The following is an 18,086-nucleotide window of genomic DNA, read 5'->3' as shown; positions in this document are numbered from 1 at the left end:
GCCAGACAGCATCTCCCTGGCCCGGGTTCCAGCCGCAGGTGCCTCTGAGAAAGGTCCCACCCAGCCCGGCGCCGTGGCCGAGTCCCCGGGAGTCCCCCCGAGAGGCGGGGGTGGGGGGGGCGCAGGAGATGGGGGTGCGGGCGTCGTCTCAAGGGCCCCTGGGCATCGGAAGGTCGCGGTAGGCCCCTCTTGGGGCCGGGCCGGGCCCGCGCACAGGCATCGAGGGGCCCCTGGGCGGCCAGGCGCGCACCTGCCTGCGCTGGACGCCGGGCAGCAGGAAGCCGAAGCGGTGCGAGAATTCCTCGAAGGTGTAGCGCACCGGGAAGCCCGACTGGCGGATGCGCACCGTCTCCATCATGCCGGAGTAGCGCAGCTGCTGCCGGCACAGCTCGCGGTCGAAGAGCTGTGGGGAGAGGCGGGCTGAGGCCGGGAGCTCCCGCGGCCAGGGCGGCTGCCCGGCCTCCCCCCGCCCCAGAGGCCTGGTGTCGTAAATTCTGGTTCAGACATGTTTTTACTACGTTTTCTTGATCCAGTCATCTATTTCAAGAAGATGTGGTGCATAGACACAGTGGAATATTACTCAGCCATCAAAAAAGATAAACGCATGCCATTTGCAGCAACATGGATGGCGCTGGAAGGGATCATGCTCAGCGAAATAAGCCAGGAAGAAAAATAAAAATCCCTCATGGTCTCACTCATAGCGGGAATTTAGAAAACCTAAATAAGGGACCAGGAAAATGACTAATTACAATAAAGAAAAAATCAAAATTAACAAGCAACTGTAGACCAGAGACACACCTCTGGGGCGGGGGGAGAGGAGGGATTAGGGTCAAAATAAGGGGGGTGGAATTATATGAGGATATAACCAAAATGGAAATACATACATTGTGGAAAAATGATGTAAAAAATATATAAAATTAAAAAAATTAAAAATCAGAAAAAAAAGTCCATGCAATATGGAAAAAAAAAAATTCCTGCTCCCCAGACCATATCACAGACTTGCTGAACTGGGATTTCTTGGTGTGAGACCTATGCATCCACATAAACTGGTCCAACCACTATGGAGAGCTGTGTGGAGATTCCTCAACCTACTAAAGATAGAGCTTCCATATGATCCAGCAACTCCACTCCTAGGTATTTACCCAAAGGACACAGAAACATTAATTCCAAGGGGCACCTGCACCCCTATGTTTATAGGAGCACTGTTTACAATAGCTAAGCTTTGGAAACAACCCAAATGCCCAAAAATAGATGACTGGATCAAGAAGATGTGGTACATATACACCATGGAATATTACTCAGCAATCAAAAAAGGTAAACTCATGCACTTTGCAGCAACATGGATGGAGCTGGAAGGGATCATGCTCAGCAAAATAAGCCAGAAAGAAAAAGAAAAATACCAGATGGTCTCACTCACAGCAGGAACTTAGAAAACCTAAATAAGGGACCAGGAAAAAGACTAATTATAATAAAGTAAAAGTCAAAATCATCAAGCAACTGTAAACCAGAGACACACTACGGTGGGGGAGGGGGGAGGAGAGGAGGGATTAGGGTCAAAAAAGGGAGAGTGGGAATTGTATGGGGAATATAACCAAAATGAAAATGCATACATTGTGCAAAAATGAAAAATGATGTAAAAATTATATAAAATAAAATATACTAACCATAAAAAAAAATGTTTTCACTGAAGTGTGAGTCGTTCCTTTCTCCAGACTTGCTGTGGAAACTACTCCTTATCACGGCTTTCTTAGCGTGTGTATTTTTTTCTCTCTCAAGATTTGGGATTTGGGACAACTCTCACAGAACTCATGCTTTTTCTTGAAGGTGTTTTTAAAAAACCATTCCTTCTTGTGTGCCACCACCGTTCCCTCTGTTCCCTTGTCCCTTCCTCTCCCTTCTTCTGCTTAGCCTCAGAGCCCAGGGGGCATTTCTCCATGTCCAGTGGTTTTTTTCAAAGTGTTGTTGAATTGGGTGCTAAATGAATGTCCAACACTTGCTTTTATTGTTCTGATTTGCTTTGCTGAATGTGATTTTATCAAACACCCCCCATTTTGTGGAAAATGGTTGCATTTCACCCTTTCTTGTGACAATGTTGTGCTCTGTGGTATGAATGAACCACATCTATATACAATTCTATTTTGAAGAGAGTTGCTTGGTTGATGATGCTAAAAAGTCCTTAAAGAGTTTCCAAACAGATGAAAGTCCACCACATAGAAACAGCAACATCTCACAAGAACACTAAATGCTCAGGATATACAAAGTGCTATGAATATAAAAGTTATGCAGTGCCTCAAATGTTTTCAAGCACCCCAAAACAATGATCCAAAAGGACACTGCCTCTTCCCCACCTTGCCTCTGTTGAGCAGTCTTGGCACCAGGGGGCCTCCCACACCCTCCAGGAAGAAGAAATTCTTTTCCTATTTAAAGCCAGGTAATGTTCTAGCCAACTCAGTGTCTCCCTACCCAGAGATGGACATGGCCAGCAGAGAGGAATTTGGGTGTGAGGCTTTGCACCCAGATGTGGGATCCAGTCAGGGCCCAAGATTCTGCCTAGCTTGGCCTCTAGAGAGCCCTCTTCCACTGCAGCCGCCAAGCCAGGGGCCTCAGATCATGGCAGCCCCTCTACCTGGCAAGTCCACTGGCAGAAAGTTACCTGCCTGGAAACACTGAGGACAACAGAGGCAGCAAGTTCTGGGGCCCAGGGTCATATAGAGATTAGTTTCCCATTTATGGAGTATTTCTTATGGGCCTGGTGTTTCTCATTTAATCTTTACAACAATCTTATGTGGTGGGGTACTTGGCTCCTATTTAATGGTGATCCTGAGGGTCAGGATCACACTTCTAAGTAACCGAGCCAGGGTTCAAACCCTGAGTCTACTTGGCCCTTGGCCTGGGCTGGCCCTCCATGGACGCAGCAGCCACTAGGGGCACTTGAGCCTTGACCTCAGGCCCCACCCACTTGTCCTGCAGCTCCTAAGGTGGGGAGGCAGCTGAGAAGGTCCCTGGAAGCACAGCTGTTGTCTAATATCCCTGTATTTGTTCTACAAGGAAGACACATTCTGGATTTTCTGTGACTGCCTCAATTTCATATAATTTAGTTTTTTGTTTTTTTTTTTTCCAAGAAGGCACTTCATTTAATGTAATATTTTTTCCCTTATAAGATTTTTTTTTTTTTTTTTTGAGTCAGTTGATATTCAGGTGGCATCTACCAGTTTCGGTACTTCTGTATTTGCAGCCTCTGGGCGGGATTCCCGAACTTATGCTCAGAGATGTCCATGCAGGCTGTAGGGCCCCCCATACACACACATACAGCTGCTCTCCAAAGGCTGCTTGGCCTCAGGTCTTGGTGACTAGGCCTTGGCTTCAGCCTCTAAAAGTACGGGACTTACACTTGTAGATGTGCTGCAAATACCCTATTGTATACTTGCTGCCCGCTGCAGTCAGGCCAGAGTCTGACTTCACAGATAAGAAGAAGGGCTCAGAGAATCATGATCTAGAACCTGCTGGTCGCTGACACCAGACTAGCTAAGACTGTCACCTCAGTGTCCCCACCTATAAATGGAGCTGTAATGCCGGCCAGGCTCTGGTGAAGGGAGCAGTAGCGGGACCCTAGGTGCCCACACCCTCCCCGTGTGTGCCCAGTCCTGCCCCTATTACCAGCGGCTTCTTGTACTCATTGGGTTTGATGCAGCGGATGAAATAGGGCTGGCAGTTTGTTAGGATTTTCATCAGCTGGTCCAGAGACTGCTTGAATTGGGTTGCCAAGGTGGAGGAGCGCTTGCCAGAGTCTGCAGACTGTGGGCAGAAGCACAGGGTACAACAGGGTGCTGGGGAGCATGACTCAGGGCACAGCTAACCCACAGCATGGGGAGATACTGCCAAGGTCCTGCAGGCAGACAGGCTGCATTCACTGAATCGCCCATTCTTTCATCCATCCCAGGAGCCCCAAGTATGTTCTGTGTACAGGTCCCCAGCAGGACAGTGGGGCCCAGAGGTGAGTAAGATGGGGCTAAGACTTCTCTCTGGGGATGGGCTCTCCCAAGTGGGATGTAGAAGATGACACCTCATGGTGAAAAAAAAAGTCAAAAGCTATCAGCATTCACTTTTACCACATTCTTCTATGTTTTCAGTTTTTGCACAGGTTTCATATAGTTAAAAAATGTTTCATACTATATATTGTAAGAATTGCAATAAATGTATGCAGTACATTATTAGTACTATATTTTAAAAATAGATTTATCAAAATTACACAAGCCAGAGGGAAACAAAAGCCCTGCCTGCCCATGAGCAGGCTGCCCTCTGTGCAATGCTGATCTGGGGCGGGGGTTTCGTGACCTAACCTTTCCAAGGTCAAATATACCTGAGCAACCGTATCTGTCAAATTGCATCCTTGGCCTGTCTGCACACTTTCAGCCCTCTGAGGAGAGGATGCAATCACTGGTATTTTATAACAACAATTCCCTTGTCCTGGTTTGTAAAAGAATGTGCATTTCCCTGCACTGTCAGCCTGTTCTGAATCACCTGGGACATGCCCCTGGCTCTGGTCCCAACTATGGAGGGTTTAGCCTGGTCCCACCCAGTTTCAGACCTGGGTACTTTGTACACAGCCTCACGGCTCCTTGGTGCCTCCCTGGGCCTGCTTTGCATGTGGGTCCTGGGCACGGAGGCCTCAGATGCTCCACAGGGGTGGAGGGAGTATGGTGGGAGGTCAGGGCACCTCAGTGTGGCCAGGGCTAGATTCCCACCCAGGGGTAGGATGCCCCCACACTCACTCCCACTGCCTGTTCTTGAAATTCCGCAGTCACTCGGCTAGATTCATTGCCCCAATCTAAGGTGAGACGGTCCTCACTAAGGGATCTATGAGGCTTTTTTGGAATAGTCACAGTTAATGGGTGACGGCAGTGGGCAGTGGGCAGTGGGTAGGAAACACTAGGTGCCCTGAAGAGCCCCGGGGGATCTGTGCCCCCAGCAGCCTTTAGTGCTGCCACTGCCATACCACACTCACCACAAATCACATACTTAACAGACATAAAACACAAACACATACTACACACACAAAAAGGCATACCTCATAGCACACACAGATGGAGAAACATAGCAATGATATTAACAAAAGCAGACATGCTCTGGCAACACCACCACACTTACCAGCAGGTGTGTTCACGCGCACCTGTCCCCTCGCCACTGCCCCGTGGCCACAGCATCACCTGACCCATCTGCATTCGCTGTGCCCAGACCCGGCATGGAGTCTTTCTCATGCATGCTGGTCTGACCCCTGGGCCTGAGAGCTGGGAGACTGGGACATGCTGGAAGGGCCACTCATTGGGTACCCACCTTGAAGAGCAGGCCCCCAGTCTTTGCCTTGAAGACGGTCCCCAGGCCCAATTTGGTCTCCCCTGACTCTAGCTTGAATATCTCCTGCAGGAACTTGTTTTTGGAGGCGTGAAGCAGGGTGAGGATATCTGAACCCAGCGTGTCTCGATTCTTCTCCAGGAAGCCTGAGGGGAAAGCAGAGTCCGTTCACTGGCTCACCTCAGACATTAGTGCCGACCCAAAGGAGCAGGAGAGGCGAGAGGGGAGGGGATCTGGGTCACCCACTGAAGTCACCCACCCCACCCCAACCTGGGCCTTCCTGTCCTGACAACAGAGTCACTTGCCCCCAGATAGAGCACCCGTCACCTGTCGTGTAGAAACCTCTGACCCCCACTCACCATCACCATTGCGTGCCCTCTCTGAGCTGCCACTCCTCTGCCTTACTCGAAGTCTTCCACCACTCCCCTGTCTCCCCCACGCCCACACTCCCACATGGCCCAAGTGGCCTTCCTGAAAATGTGCCTTCTGTGTCATGCCCACTTGAACCCTATCTCATCCCTCCTGTCTCTCGTGTGAGTGCCTTCTTCTCATCTCCTTCACCCCCACCTTGCCCCCGCCCCGCCTTACTCCATAGGGGCTGAACCCCACCCCACAGGTGTTTTTCTCTACCTCCAGCTTTCATGAGCTGATCTGGGATGCTCTTTCTTCCTAATCCATCCAGGCTAACTACCGCTCATTCTTCAAGGCCAGCTCAAGTGTCATCCATCCCGGGAGGCTCTCCTGGCCCACTGGCAGGGTGAGCGCCATTCTTTGGAGGCTCTCAGCTCTGGCAGCCTTTTTCGTAGGTTGCACTTCACCCCCTCACCCAGCCTCAGAGCCCTCTGGTACAGGCCCACCGCGGACAGGAAAGCAACTCTCCCTTAGGTCCAACGGCACAGTAGCTGCCCAATGCATGAGGAACTGGCCAGCACCCACAGCAGGTGGGGTGTCCACTCAGCAGTGTGTGGTCTAGACATGCCACAGTGAGAAAAAAGGGAAAAGGTGAAAGTGAAGAAGGAGCATCACATACCTCCCCCACTAGTCCTGATTAATTCTTGTTTGTTCCTGAAAATCTGGCAGCCTGGTAAAGCCCAGGGAGATTCTGATGTGGAAGGAAGGCTTGGCCTCTGCCACCTCACCCCTGAGCCCAGACGGGCTCTGGGAGAAGCTGTGTGTCCACCCTCCCCCCGTGGGCCAGTGTGTGCAGGAGTAGCTGATTCAAAGTCCCCTGGGGAGCCAAGAAGGGGTTGGTGTCCTCGTTGCTTTTCCTGGAAGGAAAATGGAAGCTCAAAATGGAAGACGGAGAGGGGTCACATGTCACTTGGCTTACTGGTTCCAAGGCTGGGAGGTGACTTTTCAATTATGAGTCTACTGTTCATGAGTTTAAACTGTACAGGTCTTGGAGATAATGTGTGAGCAAGGGTGTGCACAGCTATGAGTGGGGGTGAGAGTGAGCGCATGGTGCTGGGTGTTACAACCTCAACATATGGGTGGAGGGGGACACAACTCAGCATATAACATTCCCCCTCCCTGATTTCTGGAGGCTCAGTCTTGGAATGGAGGCCCCCAGTCCTAGTAGGACCTCTGAGGCCTCAGTGCAAGGCCAGTCAGGGACATGTAACCACATGTGAGCATGTGTGGGTCTATGAGCACTTGTCCCTAGTGTGGCAGTGTAAGAGCACCCGTGTGTGTGTGTGTGTGTGTGGTGTGTGTGAGCACGTGTTTGACCATGGGTGTGAGAGTGTAAGCATGTCTGTGCTTTGACAGAACGGGTTGGCATGTCTGTAAGGAGGCCTAAGGGCCTGAGGCTCCAAGGTCCCTGACCAGTTGCCCTGAGGCCTCAGAGGTCCTTCTAGGGCTGGGGGCCTCCATTCCAAGACTGAGCCTCCAGAAATCAGGGAGGGGGAGTGTTATACACTGAGATGTGTCTCCCTCCATCCATATGTTGAGGTTCTAAACCCAGCACCTCAGAATGTGACTCTCTGTAGAGACAGGGCTGGTAAGGAGGTAATTAAATAAAAATGAGGTTATTAAGGGAGGCACCACTCCAATATGACAGGAGTCCTATAAAATGAGATTAGGGCAGAGACACACTCAGAGATAGGAAGGAAACACAAGGAAGACACCATCTACAAGGGGAGATAGAGGTAGGAGGGAAGTGAGCCTGGTGACACCTTGGCCTTAGACTCCTTGCCGCCGGGACTGTGAAAAATGAAATTTCTGTACTTATCTATGGTGTTTTGCCACATCAGCCCTAGCTAGCCACCATAGGCATGGATAGAGGGTAAGAAGACATCACCCCTCACCTCTTGCTCAAAAGAGGGGCCCAGAATCACCCTGAGAAGGTGTTGCAGAAGAGGTACTTCTCAAAGCCAAGCCAGATGCAGGCCAGGGGGCCACTGCCAGGCTAGAACCTTGGGACTCTGAGGATGGATTGCATGAGAACATGACCCTGACCTTCCTCGCCCAGTCTTCCCCCTTTCAGTCACCCTACATTTTAGTGGGGTCCTCTGTAAAATCTGGCGTTTTGTCTGGGGAGCCTGAATCAAGGATGGAAGTGAGAAAGAAGGAAGCCTGTTTCCACCTTGTCTGTGCCCCCAGATACTTGTGAAAGGAAGGGGACCGCTCTGGGGGTGTCACATGCACCTCACAGAACTGGGAGTGACAAGAGCGATCCTGCATATGAAGCTCAAGGGCAGCTCCCAGGGCCACCTCCTGAGGGGTGTCTCCAGGGACACCCATAATCTCCTCTCGAGCCCTGTGCTAGGAGGATGCCCTCTGCAGACGGGGTGGGGGAGGGTGGGGGTTGGAGGATGGGGGGGTGGGCACTTGGGCATCTCGTGGCTTAGGCAGACCCGCCCCCATCAAAGGTGCTGTCAGAGGCACGGCAGGGTTGAGACTCCCGTGGGCTCAATCCCCGACAGGCGGAGTAAGTGGCTGTCGGCATAGCAGCGCACCCAAGACATCACTAGAAGGCTCAGCTTTAATAAATATCACTGGAATTTTACATTTAGAAAATCCAGAAAGAAATTAGTTTAATCTTAGTTTAATCTTGACAGGAATACGGCATGTTGCTTCAAAAAACTAAAGTTGGGGTGCCTCCCCAGTGGCTCAGAGGGTTGAGCACTGCGCTGTGAAGCTGTCCGCAGCCTCTGTAGCACCAGTTCAATTCCCGGCTGGCCAGGAGACCTCTCCTGTCTTGCCCGCTGCTCCCCTCAGCAGTGCTTTTGGTCCATCTGCCTGATCTGCTCCCTGGTGCTCTGTCTCTGGTGAATCCTCTCACCCTCCCGTGCCTCTGGCCTTCACCCCAGCTCTTGTATAAATAAATAAATCTTTAAAAAAAATGATTGATCTTTCTAAAACAAAACAAAACAAAACAAAAACCAAAAAACTAAGCTTGGGCTTGAATTGCCCAAGGAGGTTGGCAGGGGCTCTGTTTTTTTTTTTTTTTTTAAAGATTTATTTATTTATTTATTTATTTATTTATTTATTTATTTATTTATTTATTTATTTATTTATTTATTTATACAAGCACTGGGCACAGTCAGAAGCGCGGGAGGGTGAGGGAATTCACCAGAGCCAGAGCAGGGAACAGAACAGGCAGAAGGACCGAAGTACACTGCTGAGGGGAGCAGCGGGCGGCAGGAGAGGTCTGCGCGCCATGCGGGACCCTCCTCAATCCAGCGCTCAACCACTGCGCCACCGGGGAGGCCCGGCTCTGTGTCTTCTCTATGTTCGAGGGCTCTGTGGGTCCCCTTGATTCTGCCCTCTCCCTTTCTGAAGAGCCCCAAAGTCAGGATCTGGTGGGAACTATGAAGGAGTCATCCTGTCTTCACATTTCTCCAACAGAAAAGATCCCTGATACCAACACTTTACCTCTTCTTTGCGAAAATACCAGCCCTTTCTCCCTTACCTTTCTAAATGACCAGTATGTGCAGATCACCCCTAAGTTCATGTCTGCAGTTGATCAGAATAGAGCACCCCCTCATTTCTCCATATTCCCCCTTTTCCTGGCCACAGCTATACACCGGCCTCCCTCCTCCTTTTTGAAGCACTCCAGTGGGGTGGTTGCCATAGCCCTTACTTCTTTGATCCAAACCATTTACAAATTTATCTCACAATGGATCAGAGACCTCAGTGTAAAGGCTAATGTTAAGGAACTCTTAGAGGAAAACATAGGCATCTTCTTCATACCTTGACTTACACTACGGTTTCTTAGCTATGTCACAGAAAGCATAAGCAACAGAAGAAAAGGTAGATAAGTTGAATTTCATCAAAACTAAAAACTTTTGTGCTTTAAATCCACTTGGGAAAATGGAAAGATAACCCGCAGAATGGAAGAAAATACATGCAAATATATATCTGACAGAATATTAAAGAATCCGGAATGTTAAAGAACACATTCAACTAGAAAATAAAAAGACAACCCAGCTAAAACATGAACAAAGGATTTGAATAGACATTTCACCAACAATGATGTACATGAAGTACTGACACAGGCTACAAGGATGATACTTGAAAACATTATGCTAAGAAGTCACAATGGTTACACATCACATGCTTGCATTTATATGAAGTGCAAATCCAGAGGACCAGAAATTAGTGGTTGCCTCGTTAACGGGGAAATGAGGAATTACTGCTGATGGAGGTTTCTTTTGGGGTACGAAGTGTTTTAAAATGATGGCAATAGGGCGTCCCTGGTGGTGCAAGGGGTTAAGCACCGCACCATGAAGCAATCCGCAGCCTCTGCAGCACAAGTTCGATCCCCGGCCGGCCAGGGAGAAACCCACATGGCGCAGCAGACCTCTCCTGACTCGCCCGCTGCTCCCCTCAGCAGTGTGTTTCGGTCAGTCTGCCTGTTCTGCTCCCCACTCTGTCTCTGATGGATCCTCTCACCCCCCGCATCTCTGACCTGTACCCCAGCTCTTGTGTGCATAAATAAAATAAATCTTTTAAAAAAATAAAATAAAATGATGGCAATAGTTACCCAGCTCTGCCCATCCTAGAAACCATGAGTGCACACGCACAGTGGGTGAAGGGTATGGCATGTGAATGAGAGTGACAGCACTACCCCAGAGTGAAGACCAAATATGCCCGGTCCCTTCTATTTCCTTTCCCTTTTCTAGCTCTGTGAAAGTGATTTAGTCCCTTCAGCCTTCCTGCCTGGCCTCCCTGGAAGATGATGCAGACTTGGAAGGAGGGAGTGTGAGAGGAGACAAGCCTACCTTCTACCTGGTAGTACACCTTGCCGGCGAAATGGGCGATGCCAAATCTGGTATCGTGGATGTTCCTGGGCTGCAGGAAGGCCTGGTTCTTGCCATGGACACTGTTCAGTTTTTGCAGCATGGTGACATCTGTCCCCTGGAAAAGCACAGATACCCTGGGTCTAGAGCCTCAGGGACTGTAGTGCTGGCAGCCATCCTCACCAGGCTCATAAGCTCTCTCATTGGGGAAAACTGGCTGGGCTCATAGTCACCGAGGGCCTTTCTACAGACAGGAGGCTGCTGCCCAGGAATTGTGACATGTCACAGGGAGTGAAGGCTGAGCTGGTAGCAGTGACGGGGTCTGCTGGTCTCCATGGCCAGCTCTCCCTACAAAAGTCCAGGTGCCCTGACCCTGGCTTCTCCCTTGTCTGGATCCAGTTTTTCTGACTGCATCTGACAATCTCTCTCCCAAGGACAGGCAGAGTCCCCTCAGGGCAAGAATGAGTGTGGTTCTTTCTTTTATACCCTCTGCAGCCTTTGGCCCACAGATGCTTAACAGATCCTTTCTTGGGGTGTGTTCTTGATCTAAACAATGACTGAATGTCATCTGCCAGAGAATGGGAGTGGGGACAGTTCAGGAGCCTTCCTGCAGGAGGGGTCCCTGACACACCTGCGGGAAGTGGCTCTCCTCATCCAGGAGGGAGATGACATTCATGGGCTTGAGGACCAGCAGGTCCAGAGTGGGCCGGTTGTCGGTGTAGTGGATGAACTCCCAGGGGATGTTTTCCGAGTGGTACTCCTCCTGCTCCATGGTGAACACGTGATGCACGAAGAATTGCTGCAGGTGCTCATTGGCCAAATTGATGCAGAACTGCTCGAAGCTGTGGAGATGTCACCGCCAGGTGCAGGACAGGGTTAGCTGAGCCCCAGCAGCCGTGGGGGGAACCAGGGGTTGCCGGCCATGCACACATGGCCAGACACACACCACGATGTGCATCCTGTTTACTGAGAACCACCCTTCTCTCTGCTTCCACCGCCATCACCTCCTCCACCCCACAGCAATTAGACTAAGAGAACCAAGAGGCCCAGCATGTCACGTCTCTGCCTTGGGCTCTTTGGGGTGCCCGGCAGGATCTCCCACCAGGCCTGCTGATTCCGACCCAGAGATGATCCTCAGGGACAAAGGAGCAGCCCCATCTCTAGTCAGTGACCTTGGTATTAAACAAGCTTCCAGAGGTCCAGCCAACCCCCTCTGTATTACCACATATCCTCCTTACCTCCCCCTAAACTGCAAACCTCATGGTCCTCCTGGGTTCCCAGCCTGGGCTATGACCCTGCACTCACCAGTTCTGGCTCCAGTCAGAAGCCAAGGGGCCGTGCCTCACCCGTCTCTCCCCTCCTCCCTAATCACAGACAGTCCCCAAAGCACAGCCCGTGAGGCCTCCAGCGCAGCACCCTGCCCTGCCTGCTGCGTCTCACTCCCACTGTGGCTTCCTTCGTCACACCACCTGACTGCTCACCTGAGTGCTGCAGCGGCCTCCCAATGACGCCTCCAGCCTCATCACGCACCAGTGTGCCCACGCCCCCTACCTCCAGCCTCACCATGCATCCATGTGCCCATGCCCCCTGCCTCCAGCCTCACCATGCACCAGTGTGCCCATGCCGTGGGGTTGGGGGTGGGGAGGAGCCCTCTGAAGTGCACACTGCCTTGCTTCAAATCCGCCCCACCCCCCTGGGGTTTTCAGCTGGGATGGACAATGACACGGCAGAAGGCCTGCTGGTCTCCCCCAGGAAGTGGCCTGGGTCACACTGGACTTCAGGCAGTTCCTTCTGATCTCCCAGTCATCACATGGATGCCCCCTGGTTTCTCTCCTCATCACCCGCCACAGTCTGTCCACACTGTGGGTCCCACGTAAGCATTTCTTCCTTGGTATAATGGTTGCCGATTTATGCAAAACCTCATCATACCTGCTGGTTGTTCTATGTCTGTTAACCTGAGAGGTGCGGGGACAGTTCTGTTGTGCTACCCGCCCCCGACACAGCCTAAAGCTGCTCCATGAACTCTGGTGGCGGGGGTGACAGGGTGGGCAGTCCATTGCTGAGTGGCATGCTCCTCCTTAGCAGCCCCCAGACCACAGCCCACCCAAATCTGGCTCATGACTGCATAACAGCCAGATCCCCCACAACCAACTACTCGTCCATCTCCAACGTGTTCAAGGGTATGCTTGATCTGCTCAACTCTCTCTCTCAAGACCAGAGACCAGTGATCGGAGTCACATTTGAGTTCACGGCTCCCTAGTACTCCTATTTCGTGGGCTCAGCTCTGCCAGCCCTGCCCCATGCCACCTGGCATGGTAAGCATGTCGCCGCTGTGCTCCACCCACCCAGCTGGATCTGGGAGGCCACAATCCCAGCGTATATGCATTCTTGCATTTGGAATAGTTTGTGTCTTAAGACACCTGTGGCTCTGCAAGGGGCCTTCTCCAACTCGGAGACAGAGCTTTCTGCAGGTACATGCCAAGGTCAGGCCAGCCCAGGGCTCCTCTGACATGGCTCAGAGGAACCAGTCCCAGACTGTCCTGCATGAACCAGTCTCTCTGGAATCTGGGTTGCCTCCTGAACACTTCCTGCTGCTTTTCAGAATCCACAGTCCTGATTTTCTTCATTTTACCTCCTCCTGCTACTTGAGAATGGCCCAGAGCCTTCGCTTCCTTATTTGACCTACTACCCAGCTCCCTTCGCCATCCTTGTCTATCCCCAGCCTGGCCTTCGTCACAGTGACAGCTAGGTGTCACTTTTCTGACCTGCCTCCTAGTTACAGCTCATCAGCCCCAGCCTGGGGTACTGGGGCACTACATCAGGGGTGTCCTGCCTCATCTTACCCCAGCCAAGCTCATAAGGCAGGGGTGGGCCACATAGTCCTCCCTTCCCTCTATTACCTAGTGTGATATCCCACCTGAAGACCCAGTTGGATCAATGCTGTTGCTTCCATTTTACTCTAACCTCATGTGAAAAGTCACACTAGTCATGAGAACAGCAGATCGCTCGAGAGGCGTGACAATGGTTTGGGGCCTTAGTCTGGCTCTCAGGTGAGTTGTAGATGCCAGCGGACATGTGCTGCCATCTAGCTGTGGAGAGCCTCTGACTGAGCAGACTCCCCCAGCATCTTGGAGCAGAAGTGGGGCCTCGCTACCAGTGGGGCACACTAGAGGGTGAGCTTATCTTCCACGTTCTGAAAGCAGGTGAACTAAGACTTTCATACCTATTTTTCTGGAAATTTTCAAAGCCAAAGATATCCAGGAGGCCGATTGCCGTTCGCACACTTTTGGGGTCTTTAGTAGGTGGAATGAAAATCACACTGTTGATCTTCTTGACAATCCACAGGAAAAGGTGCCCATAGATGCCCTGAAGAGAAAAGGAGCAAAAGCCCACAAGCTTTGAAGTCAGAAGACTGCCCTTTCTCCAAGTCACCTGGATCTCAACAACCTAGTTTAATATCAAGAAACACAGGCTGGAGAGACTGGGCAGCCCGTGGTCACCAGGCAGGTGACTGGTGGAGGCGGGACTTGCCCAGCTACTGCTACTCTTTCCAGGTGAACTGTCGGCGGATGCTGACCAATGGGGCAAAGAACCATGTTCAAAAAACAAACACACTGCCCCCTCTCCCGCAGCTCTACACCTTGACTAAGGCATCCCGTCGATCAGCAGCCTGGGTGATATTCAGGGGCCGGGTGACAAACTCCCCACGGATGATGATGGAGTGCCTGGTCAGACAATCCCTGAGTTCCTGATGTTTCACCTGGGGAAGACAAGGGGGTGGCATCACAACTGGCTGAGCGGGGCCAGCTCCAGTTATCTGGCTTCCGTCCTATAAGTCATTCTCTCTTGTGACCAAATATCCTACACCCAACCTGGAGGGGCCTGACCTTGGGCCAGGCCAGACGGGGGCCAGAGCTAGTGTCCTGGGAGGCCTAGCCCCTGGCTGAACACTGGGGTATCAGAGGGTTTGGGAAAGAGGCATTGCTGGAAGGGCTCAGAGCCTGCTGGCTACTCAGTTGACCAGCCTGTGCTGGTCTCCTGGTAGCTGGAAGGGCTAGTGACACTGGGTGGATTTTAGCAAACTATAAGCAGGGACTGGTCTGAAGCCAGTCCTTTGGCATCCAACTGAAGTCACTCCCACTGGGACACCTATGGGAACAAGAAGAGTCTGGGTGTGCCTACTCCCTCTATAAGGAAGATGGCATCAGCAGAACCTCAAAGTTTCTAAGAACCCTAGACCAAACACAGAGCACCAGCGGTAAAAATGTGCCCCGTGTGTTGCTTTCTTTTTCTCTTCTGCATCTGTTAACTTCCTTCCAGCACTGTGAATGGGGTGTGATGTGGAAGACATGACAATGTCCCAGAATAAGGAGCTTCCCCACCTAAGGCCTGCCAAGCTGCCTCCGGGCTCCATGTGGTCTCTGTCACACGTGGAAGCCTAGTGATGTGGCCCATGCACTTTCCCACTTTTCCACCATAGGAATGAGCACAGGGGACACACGGCTGGCAGGCAGGGAAGGCCCAGCACTAGGTGGACGACCTAGTGGGGTAGTTCGGGGGTCTGGGCCAGGTGGAAGATGCCAAGTGACGGCCACTGAAGGGCAAGGAGGACGCAGAAAAGGGGGAGAAATAGATGTTAAGGCCAAACTGAGCCTCATTCTCCTTTGTAAGGATTAGCCATGTGGCCCCTCCCTGATCCCCACCCTCAGGGCCAGCCATGTGCAAGGACACAGGGGTTGAGCTGAGATCTGGTCGAGGGGTGGGACCTGGGGAGAGTTATCAGAATCAGAGTCAGGCTCTGTCAGCCCAGCCCCAAGGGCCCCTCCCCCATGTGAAAGCTGCCAGGCAGCGGCCAGTTACCTCCAGCAATTTCATCACGACGGGAATGGCAGGTGTCTCCATCACATCTGAGGAGTCCAAGTTCGCCATGACGGAAGCTGCAGAGGGAAGCAGTGATTCTGAATGCAAAGGAATTCTGAGGATTGGGAGAGAGGGCCCTGTAATGCCCGGGCACACCCACACATGGGAGGAAAGGGTTGGTGGAAGGGGGAGGCTCCGCCTGTGTCAAGGCTCCTCCTAGGGGGCCACTGTCCCTGTGATTTTCTGCACAGGAGCTGTGCAAGAGGTAGGACGCCAAGGGAAGTTGAAGACAATAGACTTCTCTGCGGGGAGAAGCCCAGGGCTTGCTCTGGGCAGGTGGGGCTCTATTCTGAGATCTACAGAAACCTGGGCACTCCCGGCCTCATTCAGGTCGGCGAGCATGTAACCATCCTAGGCTGCTGGGTCCAATCATGCCAACATCTGGAATCTTTGAGGATCTATTTCTATCGTCCATTATTTCTGTTGGTTCTTGCTCCTGGTTTCTTCCTTCTTTGTTTCTATTTACATTTGTCTGAAGTAATTTTCTATTACTTTGTTTCTATTTACTTTTCTATTTAAGTTGAACCATTTAAAGAAATAACTGGTAATCTAGGTTGATGTTTTCTTCTAGAGAGGGAAATCAGTAACTTCTGTCAGGGTCTTGAGGGTAGTAACAGACCAGGAGACTTAATTGCCAAATCCTGGATGTTTACAAACTGGTTTTCAAGTTCCTAAAGACCTTGCTTACTCTAGTTGGTCCCTAACCTTTTTGGTCCCAGATAAAAACCTGGGGGAGGGGAGTGGCAAGAATACTGATTCAAGTCTTCACCTTTGGAGGGCCCTAAATGTTGACACCTTTCCCCTAAGCCCAGGAAGTCTCCAAGATCATAACCAGAATTTTCAATGACTTTTCCCAGGACAGGGCTAGACCCTGTGACCTGGGCAGGTGCTTAGGTGAGAACCCCCAGAGATTTCTTTCTCCTCCAGTGCCAGTGCACCCCCTCCCGCTCCCCAGGGAGTGCACCTGGGGTGGAAACAGTGTTTACCCATAAAGGTCACGTTCCCCAGGTGGAGGATGGCCGCGAGCAGCTTGCTGATGTCCCAGCTCTCGGAGTCGGAGAACGTGAGGATCTTCATGGCGGAGCGGACGTGGGCGTAGTCCTTGGCGTCGCTGTGGCCCTCGCAGGAGGTGCAGTTCCCCTGCAGATGGGTGCGCCTCAGCTTCCGGGGCCACCCCACCCCACCTGCTCCCAGTCCGGCAAGACAGATGCCTTGGGGCCTCTGCCGAAGGCTCTGCTAAGTGATTTTTCCTAGGCTCTGGGGGGCCCTGAAGGGCCATGTGGAAGCCCAAACTCAGAAAATACACAAACGTCCTTTCAGAGACAAATCATGATCTAAAGACACGGGATACCCGGCTTTGCAGCAAGGGCTGTGGGGGTCATCCACATCACCTTGGCCAGGATGCCAGCTTCAGGTTATCACCCACCCACATGGTCACCTGCCACACCCTCTCTGGGAATTCATGGGTTCATTCCTTTAGCAAGCACCTTCCAAAGTTTACCACATGTCCTGAAACCCAGGAAGCTGAGGTGATGGGAGATGAGTCCACGACCCATGGGCCAATGGGGAACCTCTTTTCCCATTGGGACAAAAGAAAATGAGGTTTGCAGGGAAAAAGCATGGGTTCGGTGGGAAATAAGGACACATCGGACAAGGATAAGTCTCTGGCAGTTGTAAGGCAAATACAGGCCCAAGGGGGGGAACAGCCCCCATCTCGGGGGTCTGGCTAGAGCTTGGGCTTCTGTGAAGTAAGGGATGAGGTGACCCCAGCTCTTCTTTCAGAGGAGGGTAACAGGGAAAGGAACAGGCAGATAGGAGGGGGGAGGCAGGGGACGGTGGGGGTGGGTGATGGGGAGAGGGGAAGGCCCAGGAAGGAGGGGGGTGGGCAGGGCGAGGGGGAGCGGCATGAGCCTCACCATGGTCAGGTAGTGGTACTCGGAGGGCATCCCCAGGCTCAGCAGCTTTTTCTCCTCTGTGTTCATCCCCATGAGCATGCTGTAGAAGATGTGGTAGTTGCGCTCCTCCGGGGCCTGGTGGGGAGAGTGTTGCAAAAGCTTGCAAAAGCACCCCTCAGTCTGCAGGACCTCAGCCCTGCCCTGGCTTCCCTCCAAGGTCTCCCAGCCAGGTGGGGCTCTGGCCTGACCATGGTCATCACCCTGGGCCTCCAAGGCAGGCACATCCCACAGCTCTGTGCTAAAGGCCTTTGTGCCCAGGGAACGCATCACTCTGCTCCCAGGGCTTCCTTGCCTCTCCACAGCTGCTGAAGGCGCCCTGAGTGGAGTCACAACCCAGGGAGTGACGCTGGAGTTGGACTGGGGCTGACTCAGAGCTCCCTGCTCTTTACAGTGTACCTGTAATGAGCCTGGAGGCTCATGGCCACAGGTCAGCCTAGCCAAGGCCTTCTGTATTTTCACACTATTTATGAACGCATTCCCAGTGTGAAAATTCAAACATGAAGCATATACTGTTAAAAGGTGAACTTTCCCTTCTAATCTCCCTTCCTGCCTTTCAAATTCCCCTCTTCTTTCTCCCCAGAACCATGGAAGGTCTGTGTTCCTTTATAGACATTAT

At 51.8% G+C, this 18,086-nt stretch overlaps 1 protein-coding gene across 1 annotated transcript in view; it reads right to left on the bottom strand.

Moving 5' to 3' along the window:
* The window catches only part of MYO7B (myosin VIIB), a gene marked incomplete at both ends in the record, with an annotated part of 69,979 nt that overhangs the window by 34,266 nt on the left and 17,627 nt on the right, over nucleotides 1-18,086 (bottom strand). The window contains 10 exons of the mRNA XM_084253090.1: nucleotides 251-403; nucleotides 3,658-3,795; nucleotides 5,335-5,498; nucleotides 10,578-10,713; nucleotides 11,227-11,437; nucleotides 13,819-13,961; nucleotides 14,236-14,355; nucleotides 15,456-15,532; nucleotides 16,502-16,655; nucleotides 17,432-17,545. Coding sequence (XP_084109216.1) covers nucleotides 251-403; nucleotides 3,658-3,795; nucleotides 5,335-5,498; nucleotides 10,578-10,713; nucleotides 11,227-11,437; nucleotides 13,819-13,961; nucleotides 14,236-14,355; nucleotides 15,456-15,532; nucleotides 16,502-16,655; nucleotides 17,432-17,545 — 1,410 coding nt within the window. The remainder of the gene's footprint in view (nucleotides 1-250; nucleotides 404-3,657; nucleotides 3,796-5,334; nucleotides 5,499-10,577; nucleotides 10,714-11,226; nucleotides 11,438-13,818; nucleotides 13,962-14,235; nucleotides 14,356-15,455; nucleotides 15,533-16,501; nucleotides 16,656-17,431; nucleotides 17,546-18,086) is intronic.

The sequence above is a fragment of the Talpa europaea genome, assembly GCF_964194135.1.
Source record: "Talpa europaea genome assembly, chromosome: 1".
NCBI classification, from domain to species: domain Eukaryota; kingdom Metazoa; phylum Chordata; class Mammalia; order Eulipotyphla; family Talpidae; genus Talpa; species Talpa europaea.
Note: the sequence above shows the minus strand (reverse complement) of the source record. Positions and strands in the feature narration are given on the sequence as shown.